This window comes from Dermacentor variabilis, chromosome 9 (assembly GCF_050947875.1).
Source record: "Dermacentor variabilis isolate Ectoservices chromosome 9, ASM5094787v1, whole genome shotgun sequence".
NCBI lineage: Eukaryota > Metazoa > Arthropoda > Arachnida > Ixodida > Ixodidae > Dermacentor > Dermacentor variabilis.
This window is the reverse complement of record NC_134576.1, coordinates 33,389,816-33,409,760: the sequence shown is the minus strand read 5'-3', so window position 1 is coordinate 33,409,760 and position 19,945 is coordinate 33,389,816. Positions and strand designations below refer to the sequence as shown.

At 46.6% G+C, this 19,945-nt stretch overlaps 1 protein-coding gene across 1 annotated transcript in view; it reads right to left on the bottom strand.

The window, feature by feature from the left end:
- LOC142592592 (chorion peroxidase-like) overlaps positions 1–19,945 on the bottom strand; it is a 154,084-nt gene that overhangs the window by 88,815 nt on the left and 45,324 nt on the right. The window contains exon 2 of the mRNA XM_075704126.1: positions 8,927–9,115. Within this exon, the coding sequence (XP_075560241.1) occupies positions 8,927–8,984 (58 nt within the window). The 5' untranslated portion in view covers positions 8,985–9,115. The remainder of the gene's footprint in view (positions 1–8,926; positions 9,116–19,945) is intronic.

Here is a 19,945-nt window from a genome sequence, read left to right as displayed (position 1 = left end):
TTGCCACGTGGCCCGTTGGTCTTGAATCCAGGTGGTCTTGAAACTGCGCGAAGAGTCGGGCGCAGACGAGGTCGAAGCGTGGCGCGATGCTGTACAAAGGGCGAAAGCCTGAAGGTATAGCGGCAAGGTGTTTCGAAAGCAATTATCGAGGCGCAGGCTTTGGCTCGAATGTTGCAAGCGGTCTCTCTTGAAGTCCGTCTTCAAAACTACAGAAGTACACCCGTTTGAATAGAGAAGTGCTCATTGCATATACACAAAAGAAAGCCGTAAGGCAGGCAGATGCACTTCTCTCTCATCAGTACCAAAAAAAAAAAAGAAGCGATCTAAACAGCAGTCGAAAAATATCTTGTTCTCGTCATTTTTACCACGTCTTGTGAAAATAGAGTAGTTCCCAGTTACGTAGGGTGCTCAGATCATTTTCTCTGGCTGAGGCAAGCAATTAAGGCTTGCTCGCGCGTGTGTTTGTGCGTGTACAAACGATTACGCGTTTGCAAGCGCAATATTCCAATCACCATACGACACAGCCGCTTTGCGCTCGTAGTACTTGCAGTGTGAGCTGCCGAAGAACGATTCCTATCGGGATCATCTCGTGCACTCCCCTACTGCTCCGAGCTATGCGCAGTCACTTGTAGTGCCTTGATGCGCCGTGGCCGCGATCAGAGCGCCGTAATCTGATTTGTTTTTTATCAGCCGCAGATTCTCTCGTTGTATCTCCTCTTCCTCGCCTTTGTTCCCATACCCACCTCTTTTAGGCCATAGAGGTAGTTTTGTATTAACGAACGCTTCATTCATTCATTCATTCATTCATTCATTCATTCATTCATTCATTCATTCATTCGTCCGTTCATTCGTTCGTGTTGCTCTGAGTGACGCACACCCTCTATGTTGGATTCATCAAGGATCGCATGGTACTCAGTCAGACAGGTACTCACTGAGGGCTTGCGATTCGACTGTGTTTCGCTTGTCGCGCTGGCAAATAGATTGCGCTAAGAACAGCGTCTGTCTGAAGTCACGAAGTGTCTATTGATTTCTATGAACTTTGCGCGCATCTCTTAGTGAATGCTGGCTGCAGGATTACGGGGGGAGTCCCTTAGCAGAGTCTCGAAGTTTGCGGGGCTCATTGCAGGGCGCCACTGAGCCGCGGCCATTCGTGGCCCGCATACCGGTACCGGCGAGTGGAGCGGGGAGGGGGGAGAGCGCGCATGCGCGTGTAGACGAGAGGAGCCGAGCCAATAACGGCCAGCAAGCGCCTACGTGCGCATCGGCGACAAACTGCTCGGACAGCCTCGCGTTTGACCTTGGCTGCAACCATAGGTCAATAAATGCTTAACATTCAATAAGTGGAGCACTCTTAATCCAAAATTCAAGTCGCATAAGTAGGAGAGATATTGTCAAGTCGCGTACTCTCGCAAAAAGTGTCTCATAAAACAGCCTGAAACACAAAGATAGCACATAACTCTCGTTAGTGTCAAGTGGATCGCTCTCAGCACCTGACTTCTGGCCACTTCTCCTCGACTCCGGCCTGTCCCTCGAGTAGCGAGCACGAGTGGAGCTGCAGACTCGACATAGAAGGAAAATCAATCGAACAAGTGACTGATATTGCGTAAACGCACCGTATATAGCCACGCTATTCTATCTTATGTGTAGCGTTAGCAGGTACTTGTCCATGCAGTGAATGAAGAACACATTCGGCGCCCCCTTCCTTTACTTGTCATGATGTTTGTTTCTTTTTGTTTTTTTTCTTTTTTATGGCCAAATATGTGTCAGCGTTCCGCAACCTCAAGGTCAGGTGTCCTTCGGAGGCCCTCGATCATCTCGAGAACCTGACAAACGAACACACGGACAAAAAATCACGCAGAAACTCCTCTGGGAGTTGTCGAAGTATGCGTAAGCATTGTGCGACTGGCTCATCTCCACGCAGCCCGGTGTCATTACCAATGTTACGAAACTCGGTCCGACCAGTATAAATGACAGCGCTGTGGCGACACAAACTGCTGCGGATGGCGGCGCAAGGTGAATTGACGCAAGCAAACCACTGCAGGTGACGCCGCCAGGTACGCTGATGACGTTCTGCTCATTGTGAGCAGTTATCGCTCTTCAGCGCCTTAGTCATCCGCGTCGAACCGTTATCAAGTATGATCAACTGCACTACGGCGGCGACTGCGCATGACGCGGCCGCGCGCGCTTTATCTTGAAAGCGATCTGCGATGTGGACAGTGCGCTCCGAGTGCGGATAGCTTCGTGCGCGCTGTGTCCTCGCCGCTCAGTTCACGTAAAAGCGAGAGGCCGCACGAAGGTGGATTCGCTGTGGCCGGCCCTATGTTGAAAGCGATCGTCTTACGTGACGGACGGATGGACGGACGGCTTTCCCCGTTGGTTAGGCATGTGAATGCTCACGCATTTAAAGAAGCATGACGAGGGGCACTCACTTTGCTCGCTCCCCACAAAAGGTGGAAGTGGCTCGCGCTTGAAAAGTGGCTGCACGACCGACGAGGAAAATGCGTGCGAAATATATGTCTACGGTAATACCACCTGCTACATTTATAATGCGCTCCGAAAACCGCGTTGCCGTAATAAGGTGCCAGTCTGCTACTGCTCGCACCAATTTTCTTACCGCATGTTCTGAAAAGAATCAAAATAGCGTGAACGAAACAAGTACAAAGGAAGGACACCGGATAATTATCATTGTGTTGCGTTTTTTTTTCGTTTACTACTTGGAAATTTATATTAAACAGCTCAGCCGCTCGACCGCCTCGAATCCCGTAGATTGAAGCGTTTCTGTCGCATGAAAATATTGCGCCTGTAAAGAAAGAAAAAAGTGATAGAAAGAAATAGAAAAGGTGAGAGGTAGAGAGAAAAAGACTGAAAAGTAGATCAGTGCCATTTTTTATGCGAATTTTTGACAGCCGCTGGAGCTATATTCGTTGTTCGGGTCTCTTTTTTGGCATACATGTGAATCACTCTCAAGATTTCTTGCAAATGCCAATACACGGCAATATTGTGCCACCATCTACGTGAATTCCATTAAACAGTTTCCTTTAAATTCTTCATAACATCAAACAGCAGCGACATCTGTTCGCTCTCTTAGTTCTTTTTTTTCACACACTTCAATTATTATCCGAAAAACAACGGGTCCATGGCCTTCTTCTGGCAGGCTGAAAATTGGTTGGGCTCTCGGAGCGATCTGCACGAAACAGCGCGGACGTTCTTTGTCGTAGACGTTCTCCACGCACAGCCGCGCCACGTGTCCATCGCATCGTCCGTCATCGTATCCCGTGTGTATGCCGTAAGAGTCGCACGTCGCGAGCAACGGGCCGCATTCCACCTCGACGGGAGGCGGTGGATTTCGGACGCGTGCGGCATTCGCGAACTGCGCGCGCGGGCCGCGAGCCGGTCGGCGACGGCCCCGCGAGGATTGCGGCACTTCTTCGAGCCCGCTAAGCTTCTCGCGCACGACAGCGTGGAGCAGGGCGACGCGTGGCGCCTATAAAAGGTAGTTGCGACACCGCGCCTCGGAATCGGGCACAAACGACGTTGAGCAAGCGCCCAAAGCCTGCCTCGGGCCGGTTTCCTTTGCGTAACCAACGGCCAGCCCTTAGCCTTTGGCAGGCGCGGACGAGCTTTGCATCTGGAACGTAAGTATACGAGAGGGTTTGGCGAGTGGGTAAGTGACCGTTCGACGGAATTTAAAGGCGTGATTTTCCTTACAAGCAGTATACGAAGAAGCGCGCGCTGTTTCTTATGATGTTTCAAGCCCCGCATGTAGGGAGTTTTTGTGAAGCGAAGGTCTCTTCGCTTTCCTGTGATTTCTCGTTGCTTGTCTGCTGCTGTCTTGCCAGTTATGCACTTGGGCCACTGGTTAAGTGCCACTGGGTAATGTACCGGAAAGAAACAGCAACTTGGGTTTCTCAGTATGTGCAACTGGGCCGATGGTACTGGTTGCGCGAAAATTCTCCACCAACCTCTCAGAGCAATGCTGTGACAAATAATCGACGCCCTGCAGCTGCTACTGTCTCGTTTAAATGCGCCAGTGGCGCTAACATCGGCAAAAATCATGAAAGGTATGGACGGTCTCCTGGCTACACTGCAGTAACTTCGACTTCTGCCCGCGAAGGTGACTGTGCTGTGCTGTGAACTGTACACCTACGCGTTGCACAGAAACCGTATGCTGTGGAGCCCTCATCATCACCATATTCGATACACCACGACCCCCTTTCCTCGTCATATCCTATATTTGTTATTTTCCCGAACCCCTTCCTCAGCGTGGAGTAGCAGGCTCGAGGCACTTCACTGAGGCCTACCTCTCCACCTTCCTGCCATTAAATATTATCGCTCTCTCTCTCTCTCTCTCCATCAGTCTCCTAGAATAGGTATGTGTCACTGGATCGATGCACGAATAAGTAAGCCGAACCCTAGGAGAAGACGGAGGAGAACTAAAGAAGTATTAGTAAACATTGGGAAAGGTTTCTCTTATCACCCATTCACCGGTGTGCGTAGGGTCCGCGGATTTATTAACTAAACACATTGGCGCACGTGCTGTAATTATGAATTGTAGCCGGTGAGCTCGGAAAGAAGATCCACCTATAAAAAATTCTGTGAATGATACCAGGTTCCAGATATGCGCTCTCAAAATATGCGAGGAAGCGCATCGGTCTTCTGCTTCAACGCTGCTTTTTGATGCTTACGGACGGTTAGTCATGGGGTATTTTTCCTTTTTTCGCGGGCTTTCTTTATAAGGTGGAAGAAATAAACGCGCAATAAGTGCCTGGCTTAAAACATGCCAATCTTATGTCAGTTTTCTACAAATTATTAATTTACAGCACGTCATTCAGAGCAGTAATTAAAAATGAGCTGATTGCAATTATTATTAAATTGAATGACATCAACAACAAGGCCTATTCGACTGTGAACAGTTTGAGTTTGGTTATTTTTGCGTAGAATGGCCCGTCTTTTTGGAAACGCGATGTATGGTGGCAGGGACACCCCGTATATATAGTGCAACTATGTAATGCCACCGTATGCCATTGGCTTCGAGAGATTCGAAAATTCCTTAGGGCGAAACTAGAGAACTTTTCGCGCCTGTCGATCATTACACTAATCTCCCTGCAACGATGCGATAACCTATGATGAAATGGAATGACTCTCACTCGTCTTCGATCTGACCCAAAGTGATATTCTTTTACATACTGCGGTTTTATTTATTTATAGATTTCTTATGATGTTGGAAATTTGGCAATAAGCATTTCAAGTGTAAAATAATGACAAACATAATTGTTTTATGTGTAGGCATATAACTACATAAAAGCCGGTATATCTTCTTGAGATACAAAGACCAGCTCAGTTACATAATTACTTTCCAAGTGTGCTCCTATTACTGTTTTGAGAACGTGAAAGACCGATTTCAGGTTTAAATACCATGGTACTTACCATGGGGTATAAAGTTTGTAAACAGGGATAAGGTGCCTCAGAAAGTTGGCCAACGTTTCGATAGGAGGACCTATTTTCGTCAAAGGCGACCATAGCATTTATATACCATGGAATTGTTAGATGCCAGAAGCATCATCTGCATGTGCATCGACAAACTGACTCTTCACTTGTGTTTGATAAGGAATAAACTGCTGTTTTTTGCATAAACACACAGTTGGAAATGCCAAATTACGTAGTGGATTGCTATCTTGACGGCGATTCCAAGATTTAAACGTTCTTTCGTCGTATTCGAGGCACACTTCATGGTCGCTATTTGTAGCCTATGATGACACAACAGCCTTCACCAAATCATTGCCAATTTTCTCGAAAGAAAGAAATTAATAAGGAAATATGAGACATCCACCCAAACTTACATAAGTGCTACAAAGCAAAACCGTACGGGTTCTTCGAAAGAAAAGCTTCTAAGTTGAAGCAGAATTCGTCCGGGTCCCGGACTCGAGCCCGGGACCACCGCCTTTCCGGGGCAGCCGCTCTATCATCTGAGCTAACCATGCGGCTAGCAGTCCTTTGTAGCACTTAGCTACGTTTGGGTGGATGTCTAATTTTTACTTTACTAATTTCTTCTCTCCGCCTTGCGGGTTTTTCGCAGGACTATTACGTCAAACTCTTGCCTATGCTTCTGAGTTGTTGATATATTCGACTTCGCCTGCCATCTGCTAGCCGCCTGGTTAGCTCGGATGGTAGAGCGGCTGCCCCGGAAAGGCGACGGTTCCGGGTCAGTGTCCTGGACCAGGACAAATTTTTCTTCAACGGCGAAGCTTTTCTTTCGAGGAACCAGTATGGGTTTGCTTTGTAGCATTTAGCTACGTTTGGGGGATGTATAACTTTTTCTTTAATAATTATTTTTTATTGTTACTTATGCTGCGCGTTTTCTCTATAATCTCATTTTTAACCTCCTTTATGTAGCCTCTCCTTTCTACAATGTATACTTACAGTGAGGGTACTGTAAATAAATAAATAAATAAATAAATAAATAAAAAAATAAATAAATAAAAATAAAATTATGCTTCACTAACTTTAAATTGAAAACAAAAATTAAATTATGGAGTTTTACGTGCCAAAATCTTGATCTGATTACGAGGCTCGTCGCAGTGGGGGACTCCGGAAATTTGGACACCCTGGGGTTCTTTAACAAACACCTAAATCTAAGTACACGGGTGTTTTCGCATTTCGCCTCCGTCGAAATGCGGCCGCCGTGGCCGGGATTCAATCCCTCGACCTCGTGCTTAGCATTCCAACACCATAGCCACTAAGCAACCACGGCAGGTACCATAAATTTGCCCCCAAAAATGTTATTTTTCTCGCAGAAACGCACAGTTCCATCGGGCTCGACAGAAATGAGGGGATCATTTTTAAAATTTAGCACGCCTCACAGATGAAGACGAAGAAAGGGACATGTTGAGACAAGCATGGGCACAAACTCCTGGCATCGACGTCAAAGCAAAGTTGTTGCACAGATAAAGATTAGAACATAGAACGAAGCTTTTTGAACTACAAATTGGGCTTCGGTATAAGTCAAACTGAGTTAGTTATTATGGGTTCATGCTGGAAATTTATTTTGGAACCTGTACCTATACTAGACGAGTTTACCCTTATCCTAAGAAATGACGGGTTAGTCATTTTTAGAATTTGACAACAGTCCGTACATTTCCCGAGCCTCCGCATGTATTATTATGGAAAGCAGACTTAGGGGTGACTGACTGTCAAGCCGGCGTTGCCAGACCACGCAGCCTTACAAAACGGACACGAGCAACACCTCGCCAGCTGAGGTCATACCACAATGCTGGGCGAGTCTGCGGATACATCGGAAAGCTCGGAGCACAAACCCTACAGTGATTTGGCATGCCATGTGCTTGTACGCATAGGAAACATCAATTCGCATGTATTTGGCAGCCCAGTGGAAAATAATGAAAAATATTTGTACTTCGTCCTGAAGTCGACTATGACTGTTAAATTCCAGATGCGTTCAAATATAAGACGCGCGACCCATATGCGTCCAGCTCATGTGCGTGAAAATTTCTTGCGGTTTTCGGAGAAAAATTCACTCATAAAATTACGAATTACTATGGAGTAAAATTAGGGGTGCTAGCAGGTTATTAAAGGTTGCTAAATTTTGCCGGCTGTTCGAGCGGGTCAATCTCCTTGCATATGCGTCTGTGGGCCGTTTTTTTGCTGCTTTAGTTTGCTTAGGACTCACAAAAACAAACAGCTTTAGCCCAATACAGAATCCGTGCCTGCATGTTATTCATTATTTGTCCGCAGCCAAATATAACTTTTAAGTTATTGTGGACATCAGATACGCGGGAAACTGTGCATACATGTGTATGAGGCATGATGTGTGTTTACTTTGTCTAGAAACATGAAAAAGAAAGCGTTCTGCGCATTGAATGTGCTAGAAAGCCCAATTGTGTCTCAGCAAAGCCGTCTGCAGAGATACGAAGTTTCTTGGGGGCTCACCGCTGCCACAGAGCCTGCGCAACCATCCTCACAGCTTTCTGTGACTACGAAAGGCAAGCTACAGCGGTGTAACTTCTGCACGTGTTGTGTTACTGCGCCAAGTAGTCCGGCAGGGTTTGACAGCTCGTTGTGTTTAGGTTACTCGGAGCAGGTGCGGAAACGGCGTAACTGTCTTCTTGCCACAGCTTCGCATTGACCAAGATTCGGAAGAAGGAAAGCGAAAAATTAAAGTTCAAGTTTAACAGGGAGCGGTTTTTTCTTTTATTTTATTCCTCTTAATTTAATACAATTGTTGCAGAAAATATGGTATTTGTGTTGCCTGTTCCCCAGCCTAAACTGCAATGAAATTTTCCGTTTAGGCGCCATGTTAGAGCTCTCAGTTACAAAATTAGACGGTCAGCAGCCGTCCAGCTTGGCAAAGATTGCTTTAGCACTACGTGCTGCTTATTTATGACCTACTTAAGGATGAAATTTCCTGGCAGTTAACCACGAAACAAAGTCGAATCAAACTGTGGGTCGATTTTAGGGCCCGCTATCACGCGTGCCCTTGTCCTCCGCGTATAGCTTTTATGGTATTCCTTTTTTGCAACGTTGTTCGTGAGTATACAGCACGTGTTTTATTTTCGCCGCGGCGATAATGTAGGCCAGGGGACGTATTCTGTAAGAGTCCACGTAGTACGACATGCCCATTTCGTCTGCTGCTGAAGTGCTGATTGGCCGTGGCTCCTCCTTGCAGTGGACGCGCAGTCCAGCCCAGCCAATCAGAACTTCGACAGCAGACGAAATGGACGTGTCCGCTAGGTGGAATCTTACCGAATACCTGCCCTGGTCGACCGTAAGCGCTACGGGAGCGGTCTGCCAATGCAGACGCACGTTCGACGCTCGAGCGTCGCGCCCACTGCGCGGAAAGCGGGGGCCGCGTGTGGTTCGAGTGGGGGTCCCACGCACGCCGGACGCTCGGGCGTGCGACGGGCGCGCGTACCTCCTCTGGCGTCGGGCGTCAGTGCCAGGTCGTGGTCGACGAGCTGTCCGAACGCCATGACCAGGTGCGTGTGTCGCTGCGAGTAGGTGGCCCCGGGTGCCGCTCGCAGGTCCCAGAGGGCGTTGGACACCTGGCGGGCGTTGGGCAGCGGCCGGCCGGACAGGGACAGCGTCCGCGGCAAGGACACGCCTGCGAGACGAACAGTGACGTAGTGATGAGGCGGGAGAGCCAAGCGCGAAGCTTATTATGCGCAGCGCGCAGGAAGTGGAAGTATAAAGTTCGGCAGGACGAGCGCTCTTCTTCGAATGAAAGTTTATGCACCAGTGTACGGATGTGTGTCAGTGTAGTCATCCTTGTCTGCTAAGATGAGCTACGGACTCTATCTACGGCAGTAATAACGCGAAGAAGTAGGCGAGTTGATTGATGTTTACTTCGCTTGCAACTCAACAGGCGCCGTAAGCGCTATAGAAAGAAAGGCAGAGAAAAGACTGATAGAACCGTAGTCATTGCAGCTGTAGGCTGTGGTGCCGTATAGTAACAGAGGTTATAAATACAAAAGCTAAGACCGAGGTCAGCTAGCCAGAAATCTAGATAAGGGTAGATGTAGTAAAACCTGATTAAATCAAGCAGGTTATGCGGCTCTTTGACCGCGCCTCGTTTTGAAGGCGTTGCCAATAAACATCATCATAAGTATCCTCCTCCTCCTTTTCTTTACCATCGTCATCCCAGGTAAGACAGGTGCTCAGTAAAGCTTAGACCAACTTGCTGTTAGGCGAGTTGGTGCATATTAGCAAACAGTTTTATAACTGCGCGAACAAACGACCACAGAAAGAGAGCACACAAGGACTACGCCTGTCCTTGTGTGCTCTCTATCTGTGGTCGTTTGTTCGCGCAGTTATAAAACTGTTCGCTGAATTAAGCAACTGAGAATTCTGCTGAGGACAAATACGCGTAGATAAAGCGAACCAGCACTGATGTGTGCTCAAAACATCCTGGTTCCAAGCAAAGCAGCCTCACATTCAAAAAAAAAAGAAAATGAGAGGAAAATAGACAGAGGGCATTAAAGGGGACCGAGCAGTTAGCAAATTTTTCCTTTTTTCCTTCTTTTTTTTTAAGTAGAATTCTGTGAGGTAGACGGCTTCACGGAAACAACTGCAGATATTTTGCCCTGCTGTATGCCTGATACGGTGCTACAAATGTTGAAGCAAGAAAAAGCCAGGAGACGATTCAGCAAGCGTCCTGAGACGACTCAGCACCTCGTAACGGAGTGCCAAGATAGAAACCCATGGATACTCGTGAGAAACGCCCACCTTCAGGAAGCGCTAGGATTCAAGGCGCATAGGAGCATTCAATGATCAGCGGTAGCGATATGGAAGAGACGTTTAGAGTAGTGATGAGAGGCGAAAAAGCAGGGAAGATATCGATGGAGATAGATGAAAATGAAGATCGATGGACGGAGCGATAGAAGCTTTAATGAAGACAGAAACGATCAAGGAGATTTGCGCAATAGATATACTAAGGCCCTGATTTGTTCATTAGAACGTGCCCCCTCCCCCCGCGCCTTCCTCTTTTCTTTCGTTTCTCTTTCTTAAGCTACGGGCTAAGAACGTTGGGAAGTTTCAAGTTCGAGTCACAGCTGTGAAATAAATTCTGTGGTGTTACATGCCGTAGCTCCGATTGGATTAGGAGGCACCCCAGGGGGGGGAGGGGGGAGGTCTCGGATTAATTTCGACCATCCGGAGTTTATTAACAGCCGCCTAACACTTAAGTAAATGAACGTGTTTTTCTTTTCATTTAATCTTCGTGAAATTGCGCTCCCTTCAGCAGCAGAAGTGTTAGCGTCCAGCTGTGTACTTCGCGCTGATCTCTTGTGTTTGTCACTCTTTCTCTCATTCCAAACGGGTTCTAGTAATTAGAAGACGTTCGCAAAAATGTTCCACACACTTACAGGAATTCACACGGAACGAGTTGAAGCTTCAAGTTATATGTGAGCACGACGGCCGATTTGCACGAATGAAATGGTTCTGCAAACGTGCTTAGCGGCCACGTGAATTTTTCTTCTTCACACACAAATTTGATACGTTGGTTATGTAACGGCGACAAATGGCGGGGCCCATGCTTAAAGTAAGCGTCAGCAGAAGGATAATTTGGGTAGCTTGATGCATGCTATGGTGAAAAAAAAAAAGTAAGGAAGACACACGATCGCTAAATAGCAACCGTAATGTTTATGCACAGTACAAACAAACTGCCAAGTACCACCAAGTACTTGCTAAAGCTTGAGAGAGAGAGCGAACATTTAATAATGTGAATTAGTGAGAAACAGTTCTTTTCTTCACTCAAGGAGGAAGGCCTCTTCACTCCAGGAAGCCATTGGCCCTTGCTGCTCTCCTGGCCTGGTTCACCCGCTTTCGCTGGTACTCCCAAGTCCTGGGTCGCGAGCATGGCATCCCGCGATTCCTGGCGGCTTTCTTCTGTGCTTTTGTTTTCAGTTCCTGATTGAGCTTCTTAGATGTTGATTTCAACAAGGTTAGGACACCCCATCACCATATGACAAAAGGTGTCCGGCACCCCGCAGGAGAGGAAAAGGTATGAAAGTGTGGTCGGGTGCATTCCACGCATTATAATGCCGTGTACATAGGAGCTTGTTTGGAGACGCCGCAGAGAAACTGTCTCTTCTCTGGTTACACTGCGATGCGGTAATGGGTATACCCTTATTTCAAATTTGTAATGCTGCAGGATAGCCGAATATCTTTGGGAATATCATCGGAGCTTGTCGCCTTTCGGAGCCTCTCTGGAAAGCCCGGCTTGTATGATCCCGTGGTTTGTCATGTGTCACTTTGCACTGTCTTCGTGATCTTTCTTTAGACGCGTACAAAATAGTGGGGAAAGTAGCGGTTGACAGCTTCGCTGTAAAAAAAAATATTCTACTACTCTTTCTCCAGGAGACCTATGGAATTAGTAAAAAATTTTCGGACTGCGCTCACTTCGTCTGTCTGTCACGAGACGTCAGACAACCGCTAGAACTCACTACGTCAAAGTTACGTGTAAGCATTTCAGATGCATTAATATGCCGAAAAAGACTGAATTTTCTTCGGAATAGCCGGACACTGGCCCGTTCCGAAAGGAATAAAAGGATGGTTGCCCACCGATAGCTCTGGCACTGGCTACTCGTATCTGCCAGCGAGAAGGGACAAAAATAAATAAATAAATAAAAACTTGAAGTGGCAGTGTAACGTTGTCGACCCCTTTCGGCACGTATACGACATTGCTCTGCCAACTCTTCGTCACCGAGGAACCATTTTATCGTTTTTTTTTAAATCTTCCGTTGCACGCCATCGCGACTTTCGACCAGCCAACCGAAGCTACGCAAGGTGAAGCGGACCAATCGCAGATGCCGGCGCCCACTTTCCTCATCCGTTTATCTACTTTCACTGCGCTGGCTCGGCCCCACAGAAACCCTCTCTATTTCTGCGCACGCCTCGCCTCTTGTCAGCCAATTCATTAAGAAAAACGTACGTAGGCAAGCAATGCTATTTGCTTTCAAACCAAAGTGGCCTCCTAAAAACGAAGGGAGCGTTTGATTGGGCTGTTAACGCTGCGGGTCACCGCCCGACGCTTGCGCCGGCTGTTGCGTAAATTTGACTTCAGGAGATTGGAATAAAGTGAGAATGAAATAGTTTTACGTAGTACGGCCCCTGTTGACATAATTGGTTCTTGTAGGTAAGCATATATAGTTTTATCATGCTACTCCTCCTTTGCTCTTTGATGTTATCTCCTCCTCTCCTTTGCTGTCATGCCCCTCAGCTGGCCACCGTTAAGGGGTCGAGAACCTAAGCTAGATAGCTACAGCGCGGCCAACTACACCAATTTCCCTTCTGCCGCTATCAAAAACGAACAACTCATTAGAAGGCTTTGTGAAATGGTATCACTGGTCTATACAGCGATCGGGTTCTTTCAGATGGTGGTTCCGAGTTTGAAGCTGTCTTACTGAAAAGCCCTGGCCGCTCTCCTTGCGGCTCATGCTACGCTCAAACTGATTCTAACAATTCTGATATATTTTTTTTTGTATTTACGCGCTTTTAATACGAGCAGGTAAACGATTAAATAACATATCTTGAAGGGCCGTGGCCGAGGGCCCTCGCGAAAAACGAGACACGACACAAAGCACAGCAATAAAATAGAACCCGCATGAAGAGAGAGAGAGAGAGAGAGAGAGAGAGAGAGAGAGAGAGAGAGAGAGAGTTCATACTAAGCAACCAGGCCGGACGGATTGCGGAACCAGCGCAGAACTACCTTGATCAGAGCACCGCGGCTGTAATAAAGCCCTCCTTGCTGTCAAAGGACATCCGCACACAAGGGTGCCGTCAGAGGTCGCGTGGCGCTACGAAAGCTTGCTCGCCTCGGCGCGCCGATCGTCCCACATGTAGTTATCTCTCGCTTAACCCAGTGCCGCACGACCTTTCTCGAAGTGCGCCGGCATCCGCGATAGCCGTGACCACGCACCGAACGGCGTCGAAGGGCCGATTAAGATCGAAGAGAGCGCGACGGTACCGGATGGCGAAAAGAAACGCTACTTTCCTGCGAAGCTTTTCATCTAAGGCGCGTTCACTTCACTTCGCGGCGACCTTCGTGACAAACCGAGAAAGGAAGATGTAAAGGAAGAAGATTGTGTAGACTCCTACGTTACGCCAAAATACTCGGGCTTTCCCTTTTTTGGCTAGCTCTTTGCTTTGACCGCTTTCGATTCTTGATTATTTCAATACTTTTTGTTGGCTGCTAAATACCTGACCGCTGGCGAGATTTCCGAGACGCGTCGAGATTAGATGGGTGCGATCGGCGCCAAACGCGGAAGCCCCGTGTGGCATTGCACTTATCCTGCGCGCGAGTTCGCAGTATCGACGGCCGATCTGCACGGCGCTCAGTCGACGACGAAGGTGACCTGGCTGTGTACGCAGTGAACTGTGCGGCGGCGGTGCAAGATTGATGCAGCGATGCGGGCGCCGTCGAGAGATCGTCGTACGCAGATTCCCGCCGACCTGTATTAGACGGACTGTTTCTTAGGGCATTATGGTATGCGGGAACACTGGAACAGCCCCACTAACAATGCCTAACGATGTTTCATGGTCCCGTGACTAGTAATGTGCCGTGACCCTGATCATTCACATCATCAGCAATCATCAGCAACCTGGTCACCACCACCGTCATCATAAACACATATATGCCCGCTTGCAGGACGAAAGCCTCGGCCAGTGATCTCAAATAAACGTTGTCTCGCGTAAGCCGATTCCCATCTTGTGCCTACACATATGCTTTATCTTATCGCATCAATTTATTCTGCAGTACGCGACTGTGCTTCCTTTCCCTTGACACCCATTCTACTGCACCCCCAGATCACCGGTTATCTGTTCGGCTAGCGCACAACAAGGCCAGACAAACTCTATAGCCGCGTTTACATGAATGCGACAGAAACGGATCGTATTACCTTTCGAGTGAATCGCGTCTCATGTAAACGAGGTAATTCGCTAGGGAGGCGTATAGCATGAAATGCGCCTAGTTTGAGGTGTAGGATGCGCATTTCCCTGGCACATGTAAACGAAAGCGCATTGTATCAGGAATTCTGCGAAGGCATTCGCTGCGGGATGACAACCAGCCAACCAACCAGCGGCGGTCGCAGCCGTGCTGCGGGAGACCAAAACAAAAATTGCGGCTTACGGAGAAGTCCGCACGCGATTTCTTTTCACTCGTGAGTACATTACGCGACTACACTGCGCGTCGAAACAATATTTTCTTTGTCAATGATAAATGAGATTAACACGAGTAAGTTGCTTGACTCACGCCGTTAACGTAGTCATGTCCACTTTGAAGAGACAGAAGCCATGACGGCTGCGCTTGGCTACCACTGGACATGGCAACAGCTGCGGGCACGTTGTCAAATTTTATTATAATGATAGAAAACGGCAAGTTTCTGCAAAATAAACGTTGCGGAAATTTTTCTGCTTGGACAAATGAAGGAGAACCTCCCGACACACGGTACGTACCTTCAGTGCATTTCTCAACGCGACATCAATAAGCACGCTTATTGGAAGTGAGCGCTAAATTTCAAATATGCCACTGTATATGGCGTTAGCTGGCTGTGCAGGAAAATGCGCATTACTCGAAACAGTTGTATATCAGTAAATGCGACACGGTAAATGATAACGATAGTCTCTCTATACCCTGTCCATGTAAACGGGGCTCGGCCGATTTTTTTATATCAATGTCAACTACACTATCGGCTGTCTACACTATTGGCTGTCTAGGACAGACCAATTTATTCCTGTCTCTTAACGTTATGCGACTATCATTCTTCAGACGTGAAAAATGGGTGAGTTGGTAAATGGCCTTAGCTTGTGTCCCAGTAGCTCCCTCTCTGAATTTAGCCATGTTATCAGTCACCGTTACATCGTGTTTTGCGCCGTCCTCAACTTCTTCTCTAGCTTCTTTGGTAAAACATCCAAGCTTCCGTCCCAGAGGTTAGTGGAGGTAGAATACAATAATTTTTCACGCTTATTTGCAAAGATGATAAGTGATCGGTCAAGACGGTGTAGTGCTTTCTACTGCCCTCCAGCACTACGGCTCCAATCAGTTTTTGATCTTCTGGAAGTTTCCTTTATGATGTTCCCCTGCGATTAGATGGCTTAACCGCTTCGACAGGCTGACTACTTGTATAATGTTACCCCTGCCCCTATGCTGGGTTCAGCCAGCTAACCGACTAACGTCTCTTCGTACAGGAGCCACTCTTAGAGCTAGGTTAAGCATCCGAAGGACACGCACACGCACGCACGCACGCACACACACACACACACACACACACACACACACACACACACACACACACACACACACACACACACACACACACACACACACACACACACACACACACACACACACAAACGCGCGCGCGCGCAGAGACAGAGAGAGAGAGAGAGAGAAACGCACATGCTGTTAAAAAGTTTCCTGTTCAACGCGAGCTACTCACACTGGAGTTCAGCTTGCTCCCTTCATGACCGTGGATATGGCTCTTACTGATAGCAACGTTTTCTACCACTTTTACTTCTGTTAATTGCGTTCTATGCCTACCGCACGGGGAAACTCGTACGGCCGTCCGTCCGTCACGTAAGACGAATCGGTATAAACAAATTCATGCACAAAGCAAAATAAATTCCAGAGGAAAAACGTTCGCGGTGGTGAGTTTCGAACCTACGACCCCACGCTCGGAGGCCGTGTATTTTACCCTCTAGGCTGAATGCGCACTTTTGTTTCTTTTCCTGTATTAAATGGGAGCAGAAGTTTCAGAATAAGGAAAACAAAGCGCTACAGAAATTTATGGGGACTGAAAACACATTCAAAACTCACGGAAGCACGTGCAAGCGTGCAATCTTGCAGAAGGTTAAATATGTGTCTGAACCATACGAGCAAAACGAGAACAATGTGAAAAAAGGAACCAACGTTTGCACAAGTGGACTTGTCTTCTTCATGGCAACATATGCTTTCCTTGCCACAGTATATGTATATAAAGGTGGGGTTCTTCTAAAGGGGAGAGGGTGTAAGGCGGGTGGGTGCGGCGACGAGGGAAAAGTGTTAGCAGCGAGGGTGTCGAAATGAGAATAAAGCAGTGCTGTGCTGCAAGGCCAGTGACACGGCCGTCTGTCAATCACGCATCAACGGCCGTGTGTCAGCCGGCGTGTCAACGGCGTGCACAGCAGCCCTGTGTTACCTGTTTCGCTGGTGGTCGTAGGCTGTCGCGTCTCTGAAAGAGATATTAGAAGAAGCGGCAGAAACCGGTGCTCGTGAAGAAAAAAGCAGAAAAAAACTAAAAGAAAATACTGACACGGAATAAATAAATAAATAAATAAAAGGAAAAAACAACATTAAGTCACCAAACTAAGTGTTGTTGCCTACAGCTTGAAGTTTAGCATAGCGAATAGATTCAAAAGCTCCGTTTGAAACGTGTATGCCTATTGGTTGCAATGTCTTGAACTTATCGGTAAATTATGATTCTCTGTACTTTCCTTCTCGTTCAGACCGAAAATTTGACTGTAACATGTAGAGTTTAAGTTCATCAATGTTATGACCTGGTTGGTTGAAATGCTCGGCGAAGGCTTTGGGAAGCTTTTTAGCTGTGACCACGCGTTGTCCAGTTAAAGTAACTATCTGCAACATTTGCGTTTAAAGCAGGAAAATGAATGTTTCGCAAGGCGTTGCGCTTAAAATTCTCTCGTTCAATGCGACTGCGTCAAGGGCCCCGTGTCTCAGAAGATCCGACGCCGGCGTCCAGCGTTGGCCGCCTTTTCGCGAAAAACATTCCGGACCGCGCATGCCCAATTGCTCTTCGATCACCAAAGTTCCTCGTACCTTCTGTTTCATTCTTTACAAACTTATTCCTCAGAATTTTGAGCATGACAGCCCTCCAGGAAATGTCCTGAAAAAAAAAAAAAAGAAACACCGACAACCCATACCTTTTATGTTAGATTTTCCCAGAGTGAAATTCAAAATTGCGAACCAATAACAGGAGATCGGCTACGCAAGAGCCCGCGTTTCTACCAGATACTCGCCTTGGGGCACAGCGTTCGGCGCCAGCGTTTCCCGGCAATCATTGTGGTTACATAAGGTGCAGTTGCCAAGAAGCTTGAGAAGCAATCAGGGTTCTTTGAATGCTATCGCGTTCCACTCTTAAAGGTGAAGCTTAAGTATTCTACAAATTTTTTCACGCGAATTCGATCGTCTCTCGTGCTGTTGTTTTAGGAGCCTGGGAAACATTTCGATTAGAGCTGTACGACACCCTGGAAAGCTTCAACGGGTAACTTGCTACAAAGCTTGTAATGAACCTACACAGAATAAACATATCTCGCCGGTCACTAAGAACACTGCTTCGTACTTCGAATAAATATATATACCGTGCCCCGCATATATTACTAAGAATACCGGAGGAGAAAACTAAATAGCATGTATAACGCAATAAAATTGGTAGAAAGGGACTGTTCAGTGACTGTTTTCAGAGCACATAAGCAACCTACAGAATGCAAATTTTCTGTACACGTCACCAAAAAGGGTCCTTGATTTTTTTTAAAATACGGAATATCTGCTGTTTTTCTTCCTGCCGGGAAGCACGTAGCAGTGCAGCTCCTATTTAGAAACAGCCTGACAATGAAATTTGTCAAAGTCAGAAATGACACGTGCCTTTAAGAAAAGTTCAAGTCAGTGTTGTGTTGGTATTGAAATGGCTCTGCAGTTTAGACCAATGTCATTTGCCCGAACATATCTACGATGAGTCTTGATAACACAATGAAATTCGAAAATTACACCCGTAAGAGCTTGATTAGATCTTTGATGATAGTAAGATACTAAGATTGCAACGCTATGTAGGCTGTCTGAATAAAGATAAATAGTTCCAGCATTTGATAATCCAATGATTTCATGCCATAAGGCACACAATCGTCGGGCGTGGCTGATTATAATATTTTATTTTTACCTCACCCTCGGCCGCAGGTTAAATGTAGCAAGCTGATTCGAATACGGATATAGCGGTCAAAATAAGAACTGTACATTTGTTACGGCGGGAACTGGCCAGCACCAGGTGTTCTCCGCAATGCGAACGTGTATGGTGAATCTCGCGCGAAGTCCGATACAGGGTGTCCCGAGAAGGCAGAAAAGACAGTCCTCGCTGTCCAAGCAGAGGATGCGTAGTAAACAAAAGTATTACTTATGCGGTGAGTCTGCCTTTCCCTTATGTCTCCTCTCTTTCTTTATCTCTTTCTCGGTTAAGAAAGAAAATTTAGCTTTAATTGTACATTTGTTGGACTTTCTGCAGCATGCAACCGAAAGTGGCCGCTTTCAAAAGTGTGGGGCGGGCAAATGACAGACTTTGCCCCCCCCCCCCCCCGGTAGATAAGCCTATGCAAGAGGCGTTGTTGTACATGATAGCGCGCTAACAGAGAGTACTTTGTAACGCAAGCACTAAACAAACAAAAGCAGTTTAATCCGTACTAAATGAATTTTAACATTTTCATATATAAGCCTCTTAACAGGATAATTGTCTTGCAATACAGAAACAGACAATATTCAAACATATTTGAGAAGATCAAGAAAAATATCAGCGGTCATCCTACGATTAGATTAGTTATACATGAATATATATATGTTTACAGGTGAACAAAATACGTCTTCAATTCCCTGCAAGAAAAATTAGTATTGTGGACATAATTATTAACGATTTTTGGTAAATTCTGTTTAATGGATTGTAATTTGTATTGAGTGCGAAAGCGTGGTACGTACGAAGGATCAGGGTTTCTGAGATGTGCTGGTATATTATGGCGCTGCAGGGTCGCTTATGGATGTAAGCCAATTTCTGAACTCTTCGTTTGCAAAATATAACCTCTGTAAAACACGATATTTATAGTATCGATCCACCCATATAACCTCGTATTTCTGTGACAAAGCTTTTGTCTTCGACAGGGGATCGGTATTGGCAATGGCTATTGACGTATTTATGCGCTCCTGCTGCACTTCGACACGACACTCCTGAGCTATTGGGCCAAGAGAGGATCGGAAATTTGGACAGCGTGCGCTACATTTCAAGCAATTTAGGCTTAGCGCACGGCATTGAGAGTTGTGACGCCGTTAGTGAAAAACAGTTCGGGCGTTGTGGCGCTATTAATTTGAGGTGTACTGATGCTTACTGGGACTTATTTGTGACGCTTTATTTATTCAGTATCCCTAAAGGCCCTACGTTGGAGGGTATTACATAGGGGGATATGCAACATCGTCAAAGATAACATGTAACGTGTGACAACGATATACAAGGTAAAAAGGAAAAGCGGAAAACATTCACACTCTGAAAAAAAAAATATGTTGTAAGGCCAACTCCGGTTAAAGTTTCATTTTGTGCACTGCAAAACAGTGCAATGGTTATATAATGCAAAACATTGAAATTTACTGCCACGAAACTGACGTTTTTAACAGTAAGTAAATATAAAA